This window comes from Balearica regulorum, chromosome 5, assembly GCF_011004875.1.
Source record: "Balearica regulorum gibbericeps isolate bBalReg1 chromosome 5, bBalReg1.pri, whole genome shotgun sequence".
Lineage (NCBI taxonomy): Eukaryota > Metazoa > Chordata > Aves > Gruiformes > Gruidae > Balearica > Balearica regulorum.
In genome coordinates, this window is record NC_046188.1 from 12,539,785 (window position 1) to 12,560,210 (window position 20,426).

General features: G+C 37.1%; 1 protein-coding gene across 2 annotated transcripts in view; it reads right to left on the reverse strand.

The window, feature by feature from the left end:
- Nucleotides 1–935: 935 nt before the first annotated feature.
- Nucleotides 936–20,426, reverse strand: part of TECPR2 (tectonin beta-propeller repeat containing 2) — a 45,225-nt gene continuing 25,734 nt past the window's right edge. The window contains exons 17-20 of one of the 2 annotated variants that reach the window (XM_075753513.1): nucleotides 17,255–17,403; nucleotides 4,834–4,975; nucleotides 3,438–3,587; nucleotides 936–3,171 (exon numbers count right to left, since the gene is read on the reverse strand). In XM_075753513.1, the coding sequence (XP_075609628.1) occupies nucleotides 3,014–3,171; nucleotides 3,438–3,587; nucleotides 4,834–4,975; nucleotides 17,255–17,403 (599 nt within the window). In that variant the 3' untranslated portion in view covers nucleotides 936–3,013. The remainder of the gene's footprint in view (nucleotides 3,172–3,437; nucleotides 3,588–4,833; nucleotides 4,976–17,254; nucleotides 17,404–20,426) is intronic. The other variant, XM_075753512.1, reaches the window with a different exon arrangement.

Sequence of the window (20,426 nt, forward strand, 5' to 3'; positions counted from 1 at the left end):
TTTGGGCCTTTTAACACGATCCTATTCCTTTTTATTGCTACAAAACAAAGAAAACCAAGAGTTACTTATACATCTAAGATGGCTGTTTCACATCATCTCATCACGGTCATCTGTGACATAAGGATTACTCCTGCATAAATGGGCTGGTGCTGTAAGGAGACTACAATTTCCCTGCAGGAGCCAGCAGAAGCAGCTGAACCGGTTTGTCAAGATAAAAGCTATGATAATTAGCAAGGACATTGCCATCTGAATCTGAACAGGATTCCTGTGGCTGGAAGTGGGTTTAAGTGTCAGAAGCATCATTAATCATTGCTATGCTTTCTTGTGTGAACTTACCCAGGTTGCAACTGGGTCAGGAAACAGTTGTCCCCTCTGGGAAGTGAAGCCAAGGTGCTCTCTTGGAGCCCCAGCTGCAGTTACAGTTAAAGGCCAGAAACACAGGAAGTCTACAGATGACCTCAGATATTTTAAAATGCAAGGAAGGATGCAGTTACAGCACATGGTACAACCACCTATTTTCTGCTTGACTATCTTCTAGCTGTGACCACACATGCATGTGCTTCACCGAAAGCTGAAGTATTTAACATGCAAGTGCAATTTTTGTTTCACATGTAAGGAAATAAACTTGTTTACTTCCATTACAGCAAGACCATCTTAATATGGAGGCAATAAGCTTACTATTCAAATATGAGAAATGTTTAATTGTCTTTGCTTGGAAGATGACCATTGTGCTGGTTTGACACACCTTTCACAAAAAAAAAAAATGTATGAAATAAACTTTACAATATCCAGGTCTTATATTCTCATTACCATATTGTCTGGGGTAATAGTAGGGGAAGGGTTTCATAAGCATGTCTGTCTTCTGCATCAAGACAATTTCCAGACACAGAGAACTCTCTTGTGAATCGTACAACAGATGAGTCTTACCACAGTAATTTATTTCTTAAAAATCTAGTTTATTGCACTTGTCTCAAAGCACAACAAAATCAAAAACCTAAATACAGAAATAAAAATAAAAACCCCATCCTAATTTCATTAAAACTACCCTAAAAAGTAGTCTGGTAAGAGCTCTTGACACCAATTTAATATTAATGACCATAGCAAGGTACAGTATTATACAGTAAACAACTAGCAAGCTCAAGCCATTACTAAGATGACTTTGAAAAATGTAATACAAAAGTGTAACTATTAAATAATGCCATTGTACTTGAGCATCTGGTGCTTGGCAGGGCACTGAGACGTACTCACGCCCGTTCTCCAACGTGATTGACTCAGGAGCTGCCACAAGATAACTTTTAAACTGAGTTTCAGCTGCTTTGGGGTCCTCAAGATACCAAGCTATGCTTGCATAAAACAGACTGGGTTACTTCACAAGCTGATTCCATTACGATCCACTGCCAGACAGGCTAAAAAAACCCTCTGGGGTAATCTCCATGTACGATGAGATAGCAATGAAGCAAACATGTCATCTGTAAAAGGGAAATAAATCTGTCCTTCCTGTAAGACTGAAAGACCAGACTGAGAACTGGCAGCCAATATCACAAGTGCTACTAAAAAAGCCAGTGACATAACTTGATTCTCTCTCCACAGATTCACATTCTCACCTTGCACCATGTTTGTTCCAAGTTTAGTGCAGTACACGCATGAATTATTCTGAAAGAGAACAGAGGTTAAAAAGAAAACACATCCTTTTCTGTATGTATTAAGTTCTCAGAACAGAAACATCCCCACTTTTCAACTCCTGGTCTTTTCTGAAGCTGGCTCTTTTACAATATTGGTTAGCAGCTGCTTAAAACATTTTGATGATTTATAAGCTTAAAATGAACACAAAATAACTCCTCCGCCTACATACTGAACTCAAGTTCTCTCATCTATAGTTCTATTGCTTAAAAAAGATGAGGTATCTTTCGAAGAAGATTTAAAGAAAAATAAACTGCAATGATTAACTTAGGTTACTTCCCAGTTCATCACACACCTCTGCTGCAACATCTGTTAAGTATAAGACACTTCAAAATGTAGCTAACATAGCTAAAAATCAGAATATTGTTAAGTATTTTCTCACAATATCACAATTTTTAATGGGATATATAGGCAATTCTATCAATTACCATTTTTCCTTTTAATACATCTAAGTTTGGTACTCAAAATAATTTGAGTCCAAATGTTAAAGCACTGGCTGGAGGCACAAATACAGCACAACAGGAATTATGAAAGCTGCCTTGTACATTCCTGCTTTGTACTACAAACCCAACATGCATCTTCTTCCTATTCCAAAGTGGGACTTACCCCCCAAAATCTGTCAGCTTCCTGATAGCTGTGTGAAATGGGCAAAAGTCCCCCTGATATTAGGTGTAATCCAAACTTCTCCCTTGTGAATGAAGCCAAATTATGAACCAAATTTTGAGAAATGGAAGGTTAGTGTAGCCTTGCAGACATTTATGTGGAAATGAATCAAACTAAGTTCATTTCAACACCAATGCTGTGTAATCATGATGTTCTGAGATCTTACTAAGAAATACTTTGCCATATTTTCTTCCATGCTGCAAGGGAAAATAATTCTAAATATATGTACAATAGTTGGAGAGCATTCCCATCAGTTTGGAGTTCCAAGTACAAGAAGAAATTGAGAAATGCTTAATGTTTCTGCTGTAGAGAAATATTTAATGCAACAGAATTCCTTCTCAAAATAAGTACACATGTATTAGTGTGCATGCTGTTGTGAAATAGTCACTTTCATTGCTAGTAAGATTAACTTAAGAGTTATATTTCCAAAGGAGCTTCTACAGTAGTACGGTATAACAATTGCAGTATGCCACACCTAAAGAGTCTTCCAAGAGATACTGGAACAAACATCAGAACTCACAGCTTGGGGGCTATTTAACAGGTCAGTTTTTCAATACAAAAGTGCTAATATCACAGGTCCCATATGAGAGGCTTTTGGATCCAACATTCTATACATACATTACAGAAATTCTGTCCTGTTTTTGTCACTGTTTCACAAGCTTGCAAGACTTCATATCACTTCCCATTCATCTTCAAAATCATCAGGGTGAAGCAGAACAGAAGTGTCATTATTTTTCTGCAAACTATGGGAATGGCTAAAGGTCTTAGTGAGGCGCTGGAGAAGGGATCCTGAAGTACTGATCGCCCACAGTTCATCTAGAGGGGTCACTGCAAAGCATAAATTATCCATCTTTTAATTACGGTAGCAGGTTCCAATTACAGACATTAAATAAATAATATTTGGATCTATTTTCCTAATTATAACCAGACAAGGTTTTTACTAATGGGATAAAAGCACCCTTCGTGAAATTCTCACAGTCAACAAAGCATTTAGAGATATGCACTCTCCCTGCATATGGTCAGCCCAAGAACCATCAGGCAGAAGTCAAAGCAGGTATCACGATGTTTTGGACCATCACGCAGAACCAACTTACCTGTTAAACGCGAGACATTTCCAGGAATCTTCTTCCAGTAGTCTCCTGCTGGATTCTTGTCAGTAATGCCATACCGACGAGCTACATCTCCATTTGGACAGCGTGCCCAAACTGTCCTCGTACTTATTGCCAGCTGACAAGCCTGCAAACCTAAAGATAACAGGACATGAAGAGGGAATAATCACAGGCTTTCTTATATACTAAACATACTTGCAGAAAAGTTTATTAAGAGAAGATAGCAAGACTATAACAGGTTTTATATATTCTTACATTAATACTAGAGAAGAACTTTCCATTACTAAAAGCACAAAGAAATAGCTAGTTTTCCAGCAGGCTTTCTAAGACAGGACTGGCAAGAAGACAATTTAGGACTATGTATTTCCTTACACTGAAATTAGAGGAATTGAACAGAGTGGATGCTATTCAAATCTGAGCTTCTGGCCCTGCGTAAGCAGAATATCAGAAAGTAAGCTACTTGAGGCACATGAAGCATCGGTGAACAAAAAAGCTTTTTAACTGCAGACTTCTACTCACTGTATCTACTGACCATAAGGATATCGCACTGCGGATACATTTAGTTATGTGGCCGCAGCCACATGCAACAACCAATTAAAGGACCTTCAAAACATATTTTTGGAGCCTCCACTGTATTTTACCAGCACAAGGGGAATAATCCAACAGTTTTAACTTTAGTTTTTCTAAAAATGGTTAACATTATAGACATTGTGGACTTTTTATTTCTTCCTCTTCACAAGAAAGCAAGTACTCCACAACTAAGTGCCATGCATTTATGCAGTGAAAAATCTTTAAAAAGCAAACAGCATTAATACACAGTTATTTAGAAAGAAACAACTAAAATTTAGTTCTATTTACAGGCAAGGCAAAAATGTAATTACCTAATCTAGAATGCATCCAGCATGCAGGATTAATAGAAAGATGTGCAAAAAGCAGTAGGTTTTTGTTAGCCACATCTAGATAGGAACCCCATGTTGTACTACATTTAAATACAAAACTTCCCACAGCACAGTAGTCTCCTATTGCTTAGGAACACTGCTTTAGTTCTAACTGAAAGGGGACTGTACCATTTATTAATTCAGTGGCAGCAGCCTGAAATAACACACAACGGAAATTCATAAACAAATAAATCAGATTTCTCTTCAGTTGACCACTTAATGTTTTTAAATAAAACCAAGGTCATCTTTAAAAGATAACCCTTATCAAATACTTTACTATATTTCTATAAATAAGTACACTTGAGTGCTGAGAAAAAAATATTTGATTTACACATTGCTATCCAATTTAAAAAGCAACAGGAAAATAACCACAAGAAAACACAAGAAAACCCAACACTGAGAAAATGGCAGAAAGAACAAGGAACTGATGCATTAATTTTTACCTGGTACATGTTCCCAGTCAGTGCCTACAGGCATTTCATCTGTAATTCCAACTCGTACGTGGACATTCCATTTGCTATCAATTGCCCACAACATCTGATCATTTGGACTTGAATGAATGCTGACCAAGTTGATTCCTACTGGCTATAAAAATTAAGCACAGTATTTAAACTTTGTACTACTGTATCTTTGTACTATTGTATCACTTGTTCTCAGAAGTACACAAGAGAAGTAAAATATTTACCAGATACTAAAGACAGGAAGAAATTTAACTGACATTTTATTTGTCATTGTACAAAATTACCAATTTTCAAAAGTCAATCCCTTCCTAAATAAAAAAGGAACATGAATGAATGCTACCCAAAGTTATTGATAAAGATATTAATATTTAATGTTCAGCATCTGACTCTAATAATATTAATAATATTATGTTACTCCAATCAGGTACTGTTTCAATTCCAAGTTGAAGAGGGAACTCTTTCACTGAAATGCACAAATATTTTCCTTTTGCCTTCCTGAAAGTTTTCCTAACATAACTAAATCTGCACTTTATTTCTAAACATATACAAGCAGTACATTTTTACAGTCTGAATGTCTCCTCTTTGCAATGAAATGGTGACCTGCCTTCTTCCCTGTACTCCATTCTACAGGAACATGACCATGGAACTCATTGCAGACCACTGCGGTACTGGAGCAGCCACACTGCAGGAGAGTATCCACAACCCTATCTGTCCACAAACCCAAGTGAAACACACTTCTCATTCTGCTCCCAGGCAAGTCCTTACTCCATCTGCTTCTGTGGAGATTTGCCTTAACTACTGTTCAAAGTCAGTGTTATAGACCACAACATTTTACAGACATCATAAAGATGGTGATTTTGTAGCAAAATATATCAGCCAACAGGTTTAGTGAATGCAAAACCTGTACTTTAAGTAAAACACAGATAAGAACAAGAAAAAAGTTTTTCTCCATGTCAGCCTAATAAGGACACTGAAGAAGACAGTAAGATGCCCTAAAATATATCACCTCACAAAGAAGCACTGCATTTCTTGCATTAACATCATAGGCATGAGTTGAATTTCCAGTGTGATAAATACAAAAGCAAGCAGCTCTTTCCATGTATAAGACTAGGAATACAGAAACAATCTGCATGTGTATAGAAGCACACAACCCAGTCCCAGATGGGCCTTCTGTGTACATAACAGTTACCCGCTTTGTTTTTGCTTTTAAAATTCTGGTGCTAACCAGTGTCTGATCCAGCTATAACCAAGTTCAACTTGCATCACCAAATCAATCCTGTTTCTTCAGGTTGCAAGGCCTCTGACATGCTATCTTCTCATGTTTGTGCTCTCATCACTTATTTGCCCTCCGTTGGAAGCTTCAGGCTGATAGAGCCTTGATGGAGTGTTTCCTTCTAGTCACAGTAAATTCACTATGGCTGCAGTTTGATCACTTATAGTAAGACACTAACTGTCTTGGAGAGTGTTGACTACATAGAATATATAACTGCCTAGATACCTTCACATTGGTATTCTGCCATATTAGAAATAAACTACTGTATCGCAAAACAAAGCACAAAACCAACCAACCAAAACAAAAAAACCCAACCCAACCAACAAAAAACCCCAAACCCTAAATCACAACAAAACCAAAACACTCCAGACTCCTTACAACTCTCCCCTCTGGTCTTGCTGGCTCTTCACTGGAAGTTATCCTCAATCCTGGCCCTGTTCCTGTTTCTCCCTTCCATTTTTGTTTCTTGTTATGGCTACTTTGGCTCTGACTCCTTCCTACTTCGATTTAGGACTTTCTGCCACTCTTCCCCCACGTCCTCCACACCACGAATTGCCAGTGCGCCTGCCTATGCTCCACCTCTGCATTACACTTCATGTTCCAACTACAGTCCTTCACCAACTGTGCCAAACAGCTTGGTGTGACCCTTGCTACTGAACTGTTGGGGTCTGTGCACCTGCTCTCCACTCTTCCATGTCAGGATGCTATTCCTCTCTTCCTCTGTCATTTGTCTAGAAAAGAACTCCTTCCAGAATTTGTCTAGAAAGGAATCCCCCCCTGGTATTTCCATCCAGAATGACTGAGTGCTCACACCTAGGGCCAAAGACTGTGCATTACTATAGGTAGTGGGAGCTAAGAAAAGGAAACAAAAAACCCCAAAGAGGTAGCATGAAAGGAGTTGCAAGATGCTCAGCTAGATTGTTTGTGATACCACTGTAGGTTCAAGTATAATCAAAGCAGTTACCTCTACCCTGTTCTGCAGCACCAACGTATCTAAGAAACAAATGGAAATTATCACATTCAAAGTAACACCTCTACAAGCTTGGCGAAAAATTCTTCTCATTCTCTGTTTTTCTAAGTGAGCTCCTGTTTCCTCCTCAAGTTTCCCTACCTCTCTGGGTATTTCACTTTTGATGTCTCTTCCTTTTTCAGGCTACTTAGCTCTTTCTGATAAACTTGCATCAATAAAACAAGCTTCCTACTTACTCTCATTGCAAAGGATCCAGGCAATGCACTGACAGCAGCACCCAAAGCTCCCCCCTCCTCACTGCAGCTTTCTGCTGTGAAACAGACAGTAAAGGACATAACTGACAGGACAGCTAGGGATATGATTACATACAGCACCTTTTGGCACAAAACAGTGACAAGACATCGGGAAACAAGAGCAGGCAATTCTTAGAGCCTGTTGCAGAGGTTTTACCTCTGTGGTTTGGGTTTGGTTTTTTTCCAGAAAGCAGCCATCTACAATAAAAAGGTTTTCTCATGGCTACCACAGTAGGGTAGATAAAATTAATTTTAAATTTTCTTGACATAATGTACCATTTTTTGGAACAATCATACTGACATCTCAGATATTTCTCATTTTCACAAAGTTTTAATTACCATAAGCATACTTTAAGTATTTTATAATTTATATAACAAGAAACAGCTCTATAGCTGCAGTTAAAGACTAAATAGAGTTCTCTCATAGCAGTAGAGAGATACCTTTGCAAATTTATAAATCTGCTGATAATATTTCAGAGAATGCAAACTATGCAAATCAATACGTTATTTCAGGGTAGCCTTTTCTTAGCTGGTTTAACTTCCAATAGCATTCAGGAGATTTATATACCTTGACTGTGAAGTATGTTGTATTTATAAGTTACTGAAGAGTTTGGAATTTTGAAGCCTCTCACCAGTCTCTCAGCCTCCCTCCTCAGATGCTGACACACCAAAGGTTTACCCACAATACTCATTGCTGTGAGAGATTAACCTGTTATGGAGTATTAATGGATTCAGTTGTCTGATAAAAAAAGGTGGAACATTGCTTTCCTTTTCCTTGTGGTGCCAAAAATTTCTAAACTCAGGAGACTGACTTTTAGCCCAGAACAGAATGCAGATTCTCCTACCTTCTGGTCTTATACCTCAGCTACAAAATCCCCAGTTGCTCTCTTTTTTAATATTGAGGATTTTCTATTACAACCATGGACTGCAACACATGCTAATTATGTACTTTTCAACATTTAAAACTATGTAATAAGAGATGTGAATATCTTTATTGTCTGCTACAAATAAAAACAATGAAAAATAGTTTGCTAGCACGCACTTGTCTGTTGAGAAAACAATGCCGATAAAATGAAGTAAACTTGAAGGAAGCACTTAACCAACAAACTGTTAAATGAGATGGTGTCTATTCTAAACATATTTAAGTTATAAAGTCGTCCATTAGCTTTACAATTCTGTGCAAGTCATTTCCCTTCTTTCTGCACATCACAGAGAAATAAGCTTCAGCGTAACAACTTCATTTAAACAATAGGATCAAACAAAATCCAAAGTAAAAACTAATGCAGTCGTCGTGTCCCCCCCAACATACTACTCAAAAGTTTTGTCTTATTGTACTGCTTCAGTCATGGCTGAACCCGAAACACAGTGGTTCAACTTCATGGTCAAGGAGGACATGGGGTCTGTGTGTGTGGAAGACACACACACAGAGAAAAAGGCATCAGAACATCTTCCATGTTGCTTTTCAGGAGCACAAAGTCCATGTATCAGCAGATCTCCACTATCTCTGTTTTGCTGCAGATAACCAGGATGAGGAAGACTGAACATAACATCTTCAGTCTGTCCAAGCCCGATCCTTTTTATAACAGGTTGGTGGCTACAAGCAGCACAAATGTTCTCCTCACCTTGACAAGACAAATCAGAAACACCTTCAGCTGGTCCAGGCCAGGCTGTAAGGTCAGAACAGAGACAATTCTCACGCTTTCGAGCATTACCTGTATATCAGACTAATCTGACTATTTTCATGGGTAACAGAGATCTAGACTCTATTATACAGAATAACAAACAAAGAATGCAACTTAGAGAGACTCTCCCCTAATACAGGCCTAAGTATTTGCATATTATTTTCTGAGCTCCATTTGAATGAAGGTTGCAAAGCACTTTCAGCATTAGAGATATCAAGAAAGCACAAGTAATGTAAGAGCAGTATTGACCAGAATGTTTTGCATTCAGACTTCGAGGATAACAGCTTCCTAAATTAAAAGCCTCTTTTTTTCTCTGCAGAGAAGTTCAAGGCAGTATACAAGAACAGGAAAGATTATGAATCTATGTTTAGTCTTCCTGGAAGCGTTGTGTTCTTCAGTAACGCTGCCATTGAATTGTCAGAAAAAAATTATTATTTATTGACTGAAAAATTGGAGCACTATTTTCCTCAGAAGCCTTAGAACAACATGACCCTTTCCCCCACTTTCTGCCTTCAGTGAATAAGCAGACAAGGGCCTTAGTTGCCTATGTGCAGTCCATGGCTAGCACAATCGGGAAGAAAAAGCAAAGCCAAAGGGTCAATTCCTTGACCTCTCCTTTGTCGACTCTAAATTTTTTATTGCAAGAGTTCTTCTCACAGAAACGTGGGAACGACTACAACATATGGCATCAAATCCTAGAAAAGGTCATACCAAACCCACGCAACTATTCACCATGATAAAGCTCAAGAGAAATACTTTCAACTTTCAAAATATTTAGTACAACTGTTCCTTACAAGCAATTAACAAAAATAATTAAAAATTTCACTTTAAAGACCATACAAACTACAGGCCTACTCAGGTTTGCCCAACTGTCTTCTGATCACACTGTCTTATATCTAAGATTATAAACTGTAGTGTAGGAGATAAGCTGCCTGTAATCACCACTACAGGTATTTTTAATAACATACTGAAAATTGTAACTATTAGGACAAGAACACCAAAGTTTTTATAGAAATGTATGTTAAGTAAATACTACGTGCAATAACTTCCCACAAAACATAACATAATTTAGCACAAGTTAATAAAAACCTTGTATAAGCAAGGTTCTGAGTAACCAAGGTGGCTTTTTGTTTTGTTTGTTGTTGGTTTTTGGTTTTGTTTTGGTTTTGTTTTTTTAAACACACCTTTAACGAGCATCAGTAAAACACCCTCCTGCAGGCTATGCCAGCAAAGTGCACCTCTTGAGTTTCTGAAACTTAAATACCGTACTAAGGAAAGCATTTTTGTTAGATTAAAAACACCCATGCATTTTTAACTTCAGCTTCAGCTCTGCTTTGCTCTGACAATTTTAAACAGTTATTAAACTGCTGCTTTTTCTGCCATTTTGCTTTTTATTGTTTGCCCATATTATTTAACAAGTTTGTGATGAAAATGCCACATATCTTTGATAGCAACAGAAATTCCCATTTCATTACTGTACTGCTTTATGAACAAATGTGTATAACCTTTATGTGTTACAATTCATTTACATAACAACAGGGGGGAAAAACCCAAAATCAACACATCTGTAAAAGAAAACCCCACAAACTCAGGGAGGGGGGTAAAAAAATAATAATTAAAAAACCATAATCAACAAGTGTTGACCAGTTCTGAAAAGTTACAACATGACAGAATGCAAAATACATACTGTAAGCCACAAGAACACTGAAAACGCACTCAGGATACAACAATTACTACTTATTTAGTACTACTCATCCAGTACTAAAGCTCTGGCCTAAGTATTGTCTCAGTTAAAGCATGGCCCCCAAATACAAGGCTATGCAATGTGTTACCGTACCGGATAACAACAGCAGCACTCCAGGGGTCAGGGATCAGAAATGAGGTCACTGCCTCAAAGGGTCTGATGTGCCCACCAGTTATCCCAGCGTGTCTCCTTACTCAGTGCAGACTTGTTGGCTCACTGAAGTTCCCTTCATTGATTGTACACTCAAAGCTTAGCGCTCATTTTTGCTGTCCCAATTTGCTTCACAAAAGCTAAGCACCCACTTACAGACCTGTCAACTGGATCCAGCCCCCCATAGCTTTTAAAATCAAGCAAACTGAAGTTCAGTCACACAAAAACCAATAAAACCTGCTCTAAACCAGAATTCAGAAAACGCAGACATAGCTTTAATGAAAATAAAATAATCCCAAAAAACTCTTAGTTCATACTAGCACAAGGAATTTTTTATGGCTGTCTCTGAAAACCACTTTTCAAGGACTTGTATTTATTAAATACTTCAGACTATCACTACTTGCAAGCACATGAACATCTCCACTGAAACCAAGGCACGTGCTTGCTAAATTAAGACATATATCCTTTACCCATGAATTTTTACACCATTAAGTTGTGGGTTTTTTTAAAATAGAGTAATTCTAAAAAACTCTCAAAACAACAATGATAATTGTAGTTACTGAATGTTAAATACATTTCTTAATCTCTCTGAAAAATAATTAAATATATAATTCTGTGTTAGCTAACCAAAATATGGGCACATTGGAAGACTGTAGATGTGAGGCTGTTTCTAGTACTGAACAGATGAAAGTATGAAAACAGAAGGTTCTCCTTCCAACAGTTCTTGTTTTCACTGTAAGCTACTCTTGTCAAAAAGCAAATATATCACCTTGACATTATATTTCAAAAGGATACGGAACGATCGTCTACTCAGTTTTCTGGGTGTACCTAATTTGGGGCACTTTCTGTGATCCAAAGCTTCTGGTGCTGATAATAATTGCTATCTAATTTTACAGGCAACATGCATGCTTTTCTGAACGTGGCGATAGCAATGCCTTAAAACAAATATCAGAAGGCTAAAACACCAAAGCAGAAAAATACAGTGAAATATAGTGACAGCAGTTTTCTTAACTAGCAACAAAAAGCAAGATAATAAGCACTGAACTGAGCAATGGAATTGGCGTGAGGCAATTTTAGTAAAAATGCTGGAATTGCATTTTATCAGTATCTAAAGAACCTTTTACATAACTTACAATTTCTTAAGGCATGCCTTTGAAGAATAGTACCTACCTGAAGTTAAACATTGTGGCATTCTAAATCAGCTAAACAAAGTAACACAGCTGCAGGAGCTTTGATCTCCTATACTTATTTGCAACCTATCTCCATACAGCTACTGAATACTGCCAAACAGTTTTCTTCTACATTATCTTGAAAAGCGCAGTCCTCCAGGAAAATCCTCTCCCTACTAATGTCTTCAGGAAGCCTCGCATGAGTAAAGATATATAGAGCAATAAACTACGTAGTCTGGTCTACAGATAACCAGAAGGTTTAATGAGTGTATTACCTCTCCAACCTAAGCAGAATCGGTCTAAAGATACTTCCTCGGCATCTCATCTTAGCACTCCAAAGTAGAACTCCTAGCAACTCAAAGATACCTGTGCAACACCTAGGTAATGCAAGCTAGTCTGTGCTAGGGAAAACAATTAGACTTGAAAAGAACAGTCATGTGGATTACGCATTAGAAAAAAAACAGAGTTTTCCACGGCAAATACTTTCAAAAGTAGCATGGACAATTCTGAAGCTATGAAGCAATTCAACAGAAAAATTCTTCCCCCTCCAAATCTCCAGTCCTTGAAGATAATTTCAAACAAACCCTTCCTACATTTTGGGTTTGATTTTGGCACCTACCAAAAATGACCTCATGGCAAAATCTGATCTTGAGGTGTGCTCATCGCTTCCTCCTGCAAGTACCACTTAACACAAAACTGGCCTTAGTAATAATAGAAACCTCAATGAAAAATGCAAAGGCAAGGCAGACCGCAGAGGAAGAAAGTCTCCAGACTTGCATTAAGAGTTCTGTAAGGTAAGCAGAATTTCATTTAAAGAGAGGAAAGGAAACAAAGATCATGACAACCATTTCTAACAAGTCATCACTCATCCCTAAGGCACCATCAACTTCCTTACACTGAGTGTAGATTAAGAAAAAGTAAAGTATTGAAAAGAAATGAAATCTAGCATGTTTTGATTTTGCAGAATTACAGAGAAATTTCCTAAATTTTTCCTAAATATTTTAAACTACCATTTGCTTCATAGTTTTAACAATTTTTGAATGACAGTGAAAGTGTGAACAGCCTTAATTTTTTTTGTGTATGAGAGAGAAAAAAATAGCTCCTCCCAGATCAGTAAGAATGTTGGCTATTTTCTCTTACCTATGATACCAAGCTTAAAATGAAAAGAGACAATACTAGGTTGTTTATGGCAAGAGTAGTAAATCAAAGTTTCTCTAACTTGAAACGCACATACTGCAAGAAACCACTTTATGGCAAACTAAGTTAAGCGGTACTCTTCTGCTGAGACCCTAGGAACCACAAAGGATCAACCAAAGCTTTATACAGTAGCCAAATCACAAACATCTCCTTAAATAAAACCCTTTTGCTCCATAGTTTGGACAAGCTATGCAGATATTGAAATAAACCTCTCAATTTAATAAAATTGTTTTTTCAATCCTATTCTCTATGAAATTTGGTTACAAAAGAGCAAAGAGTACCAATTAAGCAAATGGCAATTAATAAAATGTTTAATCTATTTTTAGAGTAAGATTGATTGTTTACAAGCAATAGATGATTGGTCACTCATTACAAATACTTGTCCTGATCTTTGTTTCCTTTAATCCTCTTAAATAAAGTTCTGCTTATCTGACAGATCCCTTAATGTAAATCTGAGAAGGTGGTTCTTAAGACGAGTTTTTATGTTAAGTAGTACTTGCTGGAAGTGAACGTTTCTCAAGATCAGCTTTTTGTCTCTGCACCTTTTTCAGAAGGTGCCAAAAGCAAAGTGGAAATGTTGAAAGTATTCAAACAAGCATTTAACTTCCAGGGATCTTTTAAAGCAATTTGAGGATTTTTCTATCAACTTCTACTCCATAATCACAGAAATTAGACTTATTGACTATATTAATTTTATATTTGATTTTTAATTATTATTTCTTTAGGCCAGAAATCTGAAAAGCATTAAATCATCATAAATATACCTGCACACACATATAGAAACATACTCTATAGTATCTACATAAATAATATTTATATTTCTTGCTCATTTATTTGAATTAAATTTAATGTATATTGAGGCGTGCTACAGCAGATAATAGTTTTATCCTGTATATTAACAATAGAATGAAAAACACTTTCTATTTCCTGGACTCAAATAATTTCATCAAATAATTTTGAGCAGCTTTGTCAATGTCCTTAAAGCAGCTTCCAAAAAGCTGCTTAACTGTGTAATTATTTTGACTTCTAAGACTGCCGAATAGAATGGATGAAGCACAGAAAACATCTACATATAGACTACTGCTGCTCAAGACACTGTAATGATGTTATCAACCACTTCTGAAGTGTTGGATAAAATAAAGAGGGAGGCTAGAGAACATAAAATGTTATTTTTCATCTCAAGAGATATTGCAGTAGGGAGTTACAAAGGGAAGAGTAACAAACTAGAATCGGTTTAGTATAGATTAAAAAAACCACACAGCATCACAGAGCAAACACTGAAATTATATTCACTGATTTTAGCATAAGTAAAATCTCATCAAAACTATTGTCTCTGAATACTTTTGTGAAGTTGTGCAAAGGTGGATGCTGTGCAATTGCAGCACTCCTTTAATGAGAAATGACACCATAAAAGCAGAGTCTGTAGCTGCTCATGGGCTGCTCATGAGCCATGAGATCTGGGATATGGCAAGTCATATTGGCTCTGACATTTACTAGGGAATAAAATATCCATAGTTGGTTTTAAATTACGTTATTTGAGAATGCTCCTGTACTTAAAGCAAGTGAAAGGCAATTTTGATTTCCTTCTTCAAACAGAAAAGGACTGAATCACTCACAAATATTTCTTACAGTATTTCTGTTGTTATAAAGATAAAGTGATGCAGCATGAACTGTGTCAAAGTCAATTAAGGGATAGATAACAGTAAGGTGCTGCTAATAAGCAAATATTGTTCACGGAATAGTCCACTTTTCAGCCATCATGTTATATTTGTTATGCAAACACTAAGCTAGCATTTGAAAATCATTTTAAAGTTCACGTATTTTCTTATTTTGCATTAAGTCTTTGTAAAAGCATGAATGGCTGCTCCCTCAGTACTTTAATGACTTGTTTTAACATGCTGGATTTGTCTCAAAACGAGCGTGTAACCCAAGAGTTTTCATCTTCTCTGCAAGCAACGTTTGAATTTTTGCCCTTTCATATTGACTCATTAAATTTGCCATGTCAGGTGTTGGCAAAATAACAGGAAAGAGAATGACACTGCTCTGGGTATCAGAAGGTTATCATTTTGGAAGGCAACATCACCCAGCTTCCTCGATAAGCTAATAGGAAATAATTTTATTTTCAACCTTGTGCAATTAAAGACTTATATGCAAGGAAGTCACCACTAAATAATGAGCCACGACAAATCCTAATTTCTTGTGAACACCTTTGTATTGAATAGTTTAATCTAATTCAGAGGAGGAGTAGAGAATGCACTTAGTACAGACAAAATAGCATCGGTATAGAGAAACAGCTTTTTGGGCTATTTTCCTGGATAGACAAATCTTTGTTAAGAAGATACTACACAAGTTTAATTCTCTGTCTCTTGGCAAACTCAGTTTAAGTGGAACACATCCTGGAATGCGTTTCCGCCCCCTTTTAAGAATGCTACCCTCATGGAAGACATTATCACTGATATCCTTGGTCTCCTCTTCCTGCTGCCCTATTCCTGTTAGCAGGAAACATTTGTCTCTTACAGATTACATCAGAAAGACTCGCTTGCAGCACACAAAGAATGAGCAGTGTAATCTAGCCCTTGTTGCAACTGATATTGGTACTTATTTATCAGTCTGTTCTGCTATTCTGCAAAACAAGGTGCCACTTCTCCAGGTCTGACTGACCACATTCCCAGCAGAGAAGAACAAGTCTAACCAGTGCTGTGCTACCTGATGGGATGCAAATCTGCAGTTTCATTTCCCTGTTTCCCTGCCCTTCTTTGCTGTAACACCCTGAGATTCACAGGAGCTAATAATTGGCTGAGAGAGAAGCAGAACTAAAAGCAAATGACGTAAAAACTAAATAAACTATTGCAACTCCACTGCCAGAGATTTACTTTTATTTCTTAATATGTCCTTTCGGAAGCATCACACATTTCAAAATCTTCAAGAGAAATTCTGTAACACTATAAAATGTAAATCAAGTATGCAAACACATCCAGTGCTTCTATGCTAGATCAGCAGACAGTTCAAGTGATTTCGTGCCAAGGAGCAAAGAATGAAATCAGTAGTCAGAGGTCAGCTCCATTACAGCAGTCCCAACCCACAACACAGAAATTACACCCATTTCATTGTTCAACTTGCAAAGTATTAGAGCAGCAACAAAAGCAAGCACTGAGGTTTAAGGAGAGATTAAGAAAGAAACCAGACACTGGAGAAACATTTTGTCCAGTATCTATATTCAGAAAAGGTGCTCCCAGGGTACTTTAGAAAACTTCTTTCCACTCTGATCCTCCCAGCTGGCAGGTAGAAGGGATATAAAGTTTGCCCATTTCAGGAACAAGGGAGAAGAGCCACAATTGTACTGCATGCTTACTAATCACTGGATGATCAGGAAAGTCCCTAAATCCAGACTCAGCACCCTGGCAAGTGTCCCAGACTCACAAGGGTGAGGATAAAGGAAGAGGGAGGCAGGCACTTCAGCACCATGCGACTTGAGCGGAGCCTTCCCACACCCTCTGCTTTGTGCAGTTTGCCAGTCCAGCCTCTTGGCTAGCGTACAGCAGGTATTCAGTATGCAGTCCAAGGCTGCATTCTACTACATGCCTACAAAGCTACTATGTTATGGGAAGAGTAAACTTTCATTAAGGATAGAAACACAAAACTTTCCACTTTTGGAAAAAAAAATATATATATTTCGAACAATTAGATGATTTGGGGATGACTTAGAGTGGTAATGCAGCATATTCGGAGTACATTATATAGACTCTGGGTTTTTTTTTTACTTGGCTGGGAGAGAAATCCTGTAGAATTCAAACATGTGGGACAAAGTTTTAAACTACACATTTAAAATCTGGGTCTACTGTTCTCCATGAGTGTTAAAATTATTCTTTTTCAATTGCACAGACCTAAACCACTGGGTTACAAAGACTTGTAAGCAACATTTTACCTGTATAGGTGGCTCAATCATTATCCACGCAGGGAGCATCAAACTTGGGTTAAGAGGTTGAGTTCCTACACGGAAATAAATGCCACCACTGGTGTCACAGGCCCAAACATGCTGATTTCCACAGGTCAAGCTGATCAGCTTTACAGTACCTAATAACAAAGCAACTATTAGCAACCTGGCATTTTCCTTTCAAATTCAGCTAATAATGGGAACTTTTATTTAGACTTGATTGTATTAAACTAGCTTTAAACACAGTCACATAAAAATGATTAAAAGTTAATACAACTTGTGAGAGAAAAAAACTACTGGATACAATGTATAAACCAAAAGGTAGTATATGTGAGGTATTGCTCTTTTAAATCTAAAAAGAAATGTTTTAGTCATAGGATATTGCAATTTCTAAAGCATACTAAAAATACACTACTAAAATAACCGTATTCAAGCAGGGAAACATTCTGTGACAAATATTATCAGTGCCTAGACAAACTTTCACATGACCTAATGTGAACTTTTCTCTAACTGGCTGTGCTTGTAGACTTTTAAAGGTGTTGATCTGCTAATACATTCAGCAAAGAACATTCCTAATGCTACCAGCACTTTAAAAATGAGAGCATATGGATCATGCATTTTAGTGTTAACATACCAGTGTCACATCTGTAAATAAAGGAGCTGATTTTCAAATGGATTTATATTCCACAGTGTATGTATTTATTACACCTATCTGAAAAGTGCAGCAGTATTTTAACCCCATATAAGTCAACACAATGAAAACAAAGCTGCCAAATAAGTATGTTTTGGATTTTTTTTTCCCCCTCTACCCAATCGCACCCATTATCTTACTATTAAAAGTTTGCAAGTATAGTAGAGAAGCATACCTGATATTTTACACTAAAAAGAACTGCTAGTTAACTGTCAAGTGGAACTTTTACTCTTTGACATTCATTTTAAAATAGCCATGTGATGTAATATACATAACATTTGATCATTTTTTTCTGTCACTGTTGGGACAACATAATGCTAAGTAGTGGAAAACATGTTCTACAGAAAGAGGGACCCAATCAGTACAGATATACTACAGAAGGAACGCTCTGGTCAGACTCCAAACTAAAGACTAAAAATAGGCCTCGCTGGTTAATTGAACATGCCAGTGCTGCTTGGGATATCCCATTCTTGGTAACAGTTCTCTCTTCCGTGATGTGAAATTTGGCAACAAATCCTTGTCAAGTGCATCATATACAGCATTCCTTAGAGAGAGAGGTGCAATTTTATCTCACAGAGTGCAAGTTTAAAGCGTTTATTTCTGCAGCAGGCAATATTCCCTCATGTTAAAGCTTGCTGGGGGAAAGAACAGGGAACAACAGGACTACACAGCTTTTAGTTATCTGTAATAGTAAACAGATCTTCTCATTAACCAAAATTATTTAACTTTCTGAATTAAAGGAATTCAAATTAATTCATCTTACCCCAAGATTTCCTTTGATCATGCAGCTGCATATTAAAAACAAATGACAAAACTATACACAAAAACTTCCACTGCTTGGGATAAGAACAGCCAGAACAACTTTCTATTGCAGGCAGGGGCTTGACATTCAGCTACAAAGTCAAAATCTTACTTAAAACCTCATTATTCCTTCTAACATAAAGTATGACTCAAAGTAACAGCTTTGTCACATGACATCTCAGCTGTTGTAATGTTCTGATCCAAACAACCATCAGAGCACTCAAACATGGAATCACATATCACCTACTCGGCATAGCTGATATTATTTATGTCTACCGTACAATTTGATATTCAAAAATGCAGCCCTTATGTAAATGTTTTGGGGTTTCTCCCTCCTCCTGCCTGCTGTTTTTATCTTAGGAGAAGGTCATGCTAACCACATTATTCCACTGTTTAGAAGTAGCAGCATGATTCAGAGGCATTGTTTATTGTTGAAACCTAAAGGTCATTCTACTGTGTTTAGAAATCTTGATACCACAGTGGAACCCTAATCAAAATAACTTACCAGATACTACTCCCAGTACATAGTGTAAAGGTAAGAGGAAGATACTACCAACATAATATGAATATTTCAACAGTAATGGTGGCAACCCCATCACTTCCATAAAGAAGTCTGAATTTACAGCAACTTGCTTTTTTTTTTTCCCAAATTACAGTCCTATTAACAATAACAATAATTCTCTTATTTCTTCAGCCCCATTAGAACAAAAAATTGCTGTTATAACTGTGGTTATGCACTATCTTGTCAGCAGTGATCTACCATACATGTTTAATTGAAAGAAAAAAGCCTAAAATCTTTTCACAGTTATTAACCCACAGTGACAGGTAAAGTAGAGTGTCTGAAGTATTTCCTAACTCCAGATTTCTGTGGTACCACCAGAGAGTGCTGCAAAGCCAACAGGAACAACTAAATGCAAGGGTTGAAGCTCTGAACCGCTGACGTTCACAAGCTAGATACTATAGTCAGCTAGCACCAATTATACTGATTTCCTTTATGAACTCTTTGAGTTTTTCAGACAACAGCAATAATAGAAGAAATATTTATTATTTCAGTTAAACAGTTATTATTTAAACTGCTGGAAAGCAAGGGCATAATGAAAAAAAGTTTCAAACTCTGCTAAGCAAGATGAGGACAGTGTGGACAAACCTGTCCTGTAGGTCAGTGAAGGTAAAAGGCATTAAGCAAGTGCTTAAAGTATGGTATGGTTAATGATTTGGAACCAATTCATCAAGTGTGGAAAACCTGGTGTACAACTGGCAAGAAAATTAATTTTAAAAGACACTTTTAAAAAAGTTTTCCATGAAGTATTATAAATTGTATACTAAAACCGTATGTGAGGCTTAAAGTCTGCCAGCTGCATCTGCCTTTCCTTAACCCTGAAGTTAAAATTGCTTGTCTGTTCTCAGACCAGTCATGAACATTGCCATTGAAAATGGAACAATTGCAAGATCATTGAATTATTTTTAAAATGATGTGAGAATGGTGCACAGTACCAATTTCTTTTATCTTCTGTTGAAACAGGAATGCAGGTTAGCATGAAGATAAGAATGTTCTAACAGTCAGACTACCAAAGAAAGAGATCTAACTGGAATTTTTCTGATGAAGCTGACAAGGGGCCTGATTACCCCAGAGCCAACCCGGCAGGATATCTGAATGATCAAAACACGGTC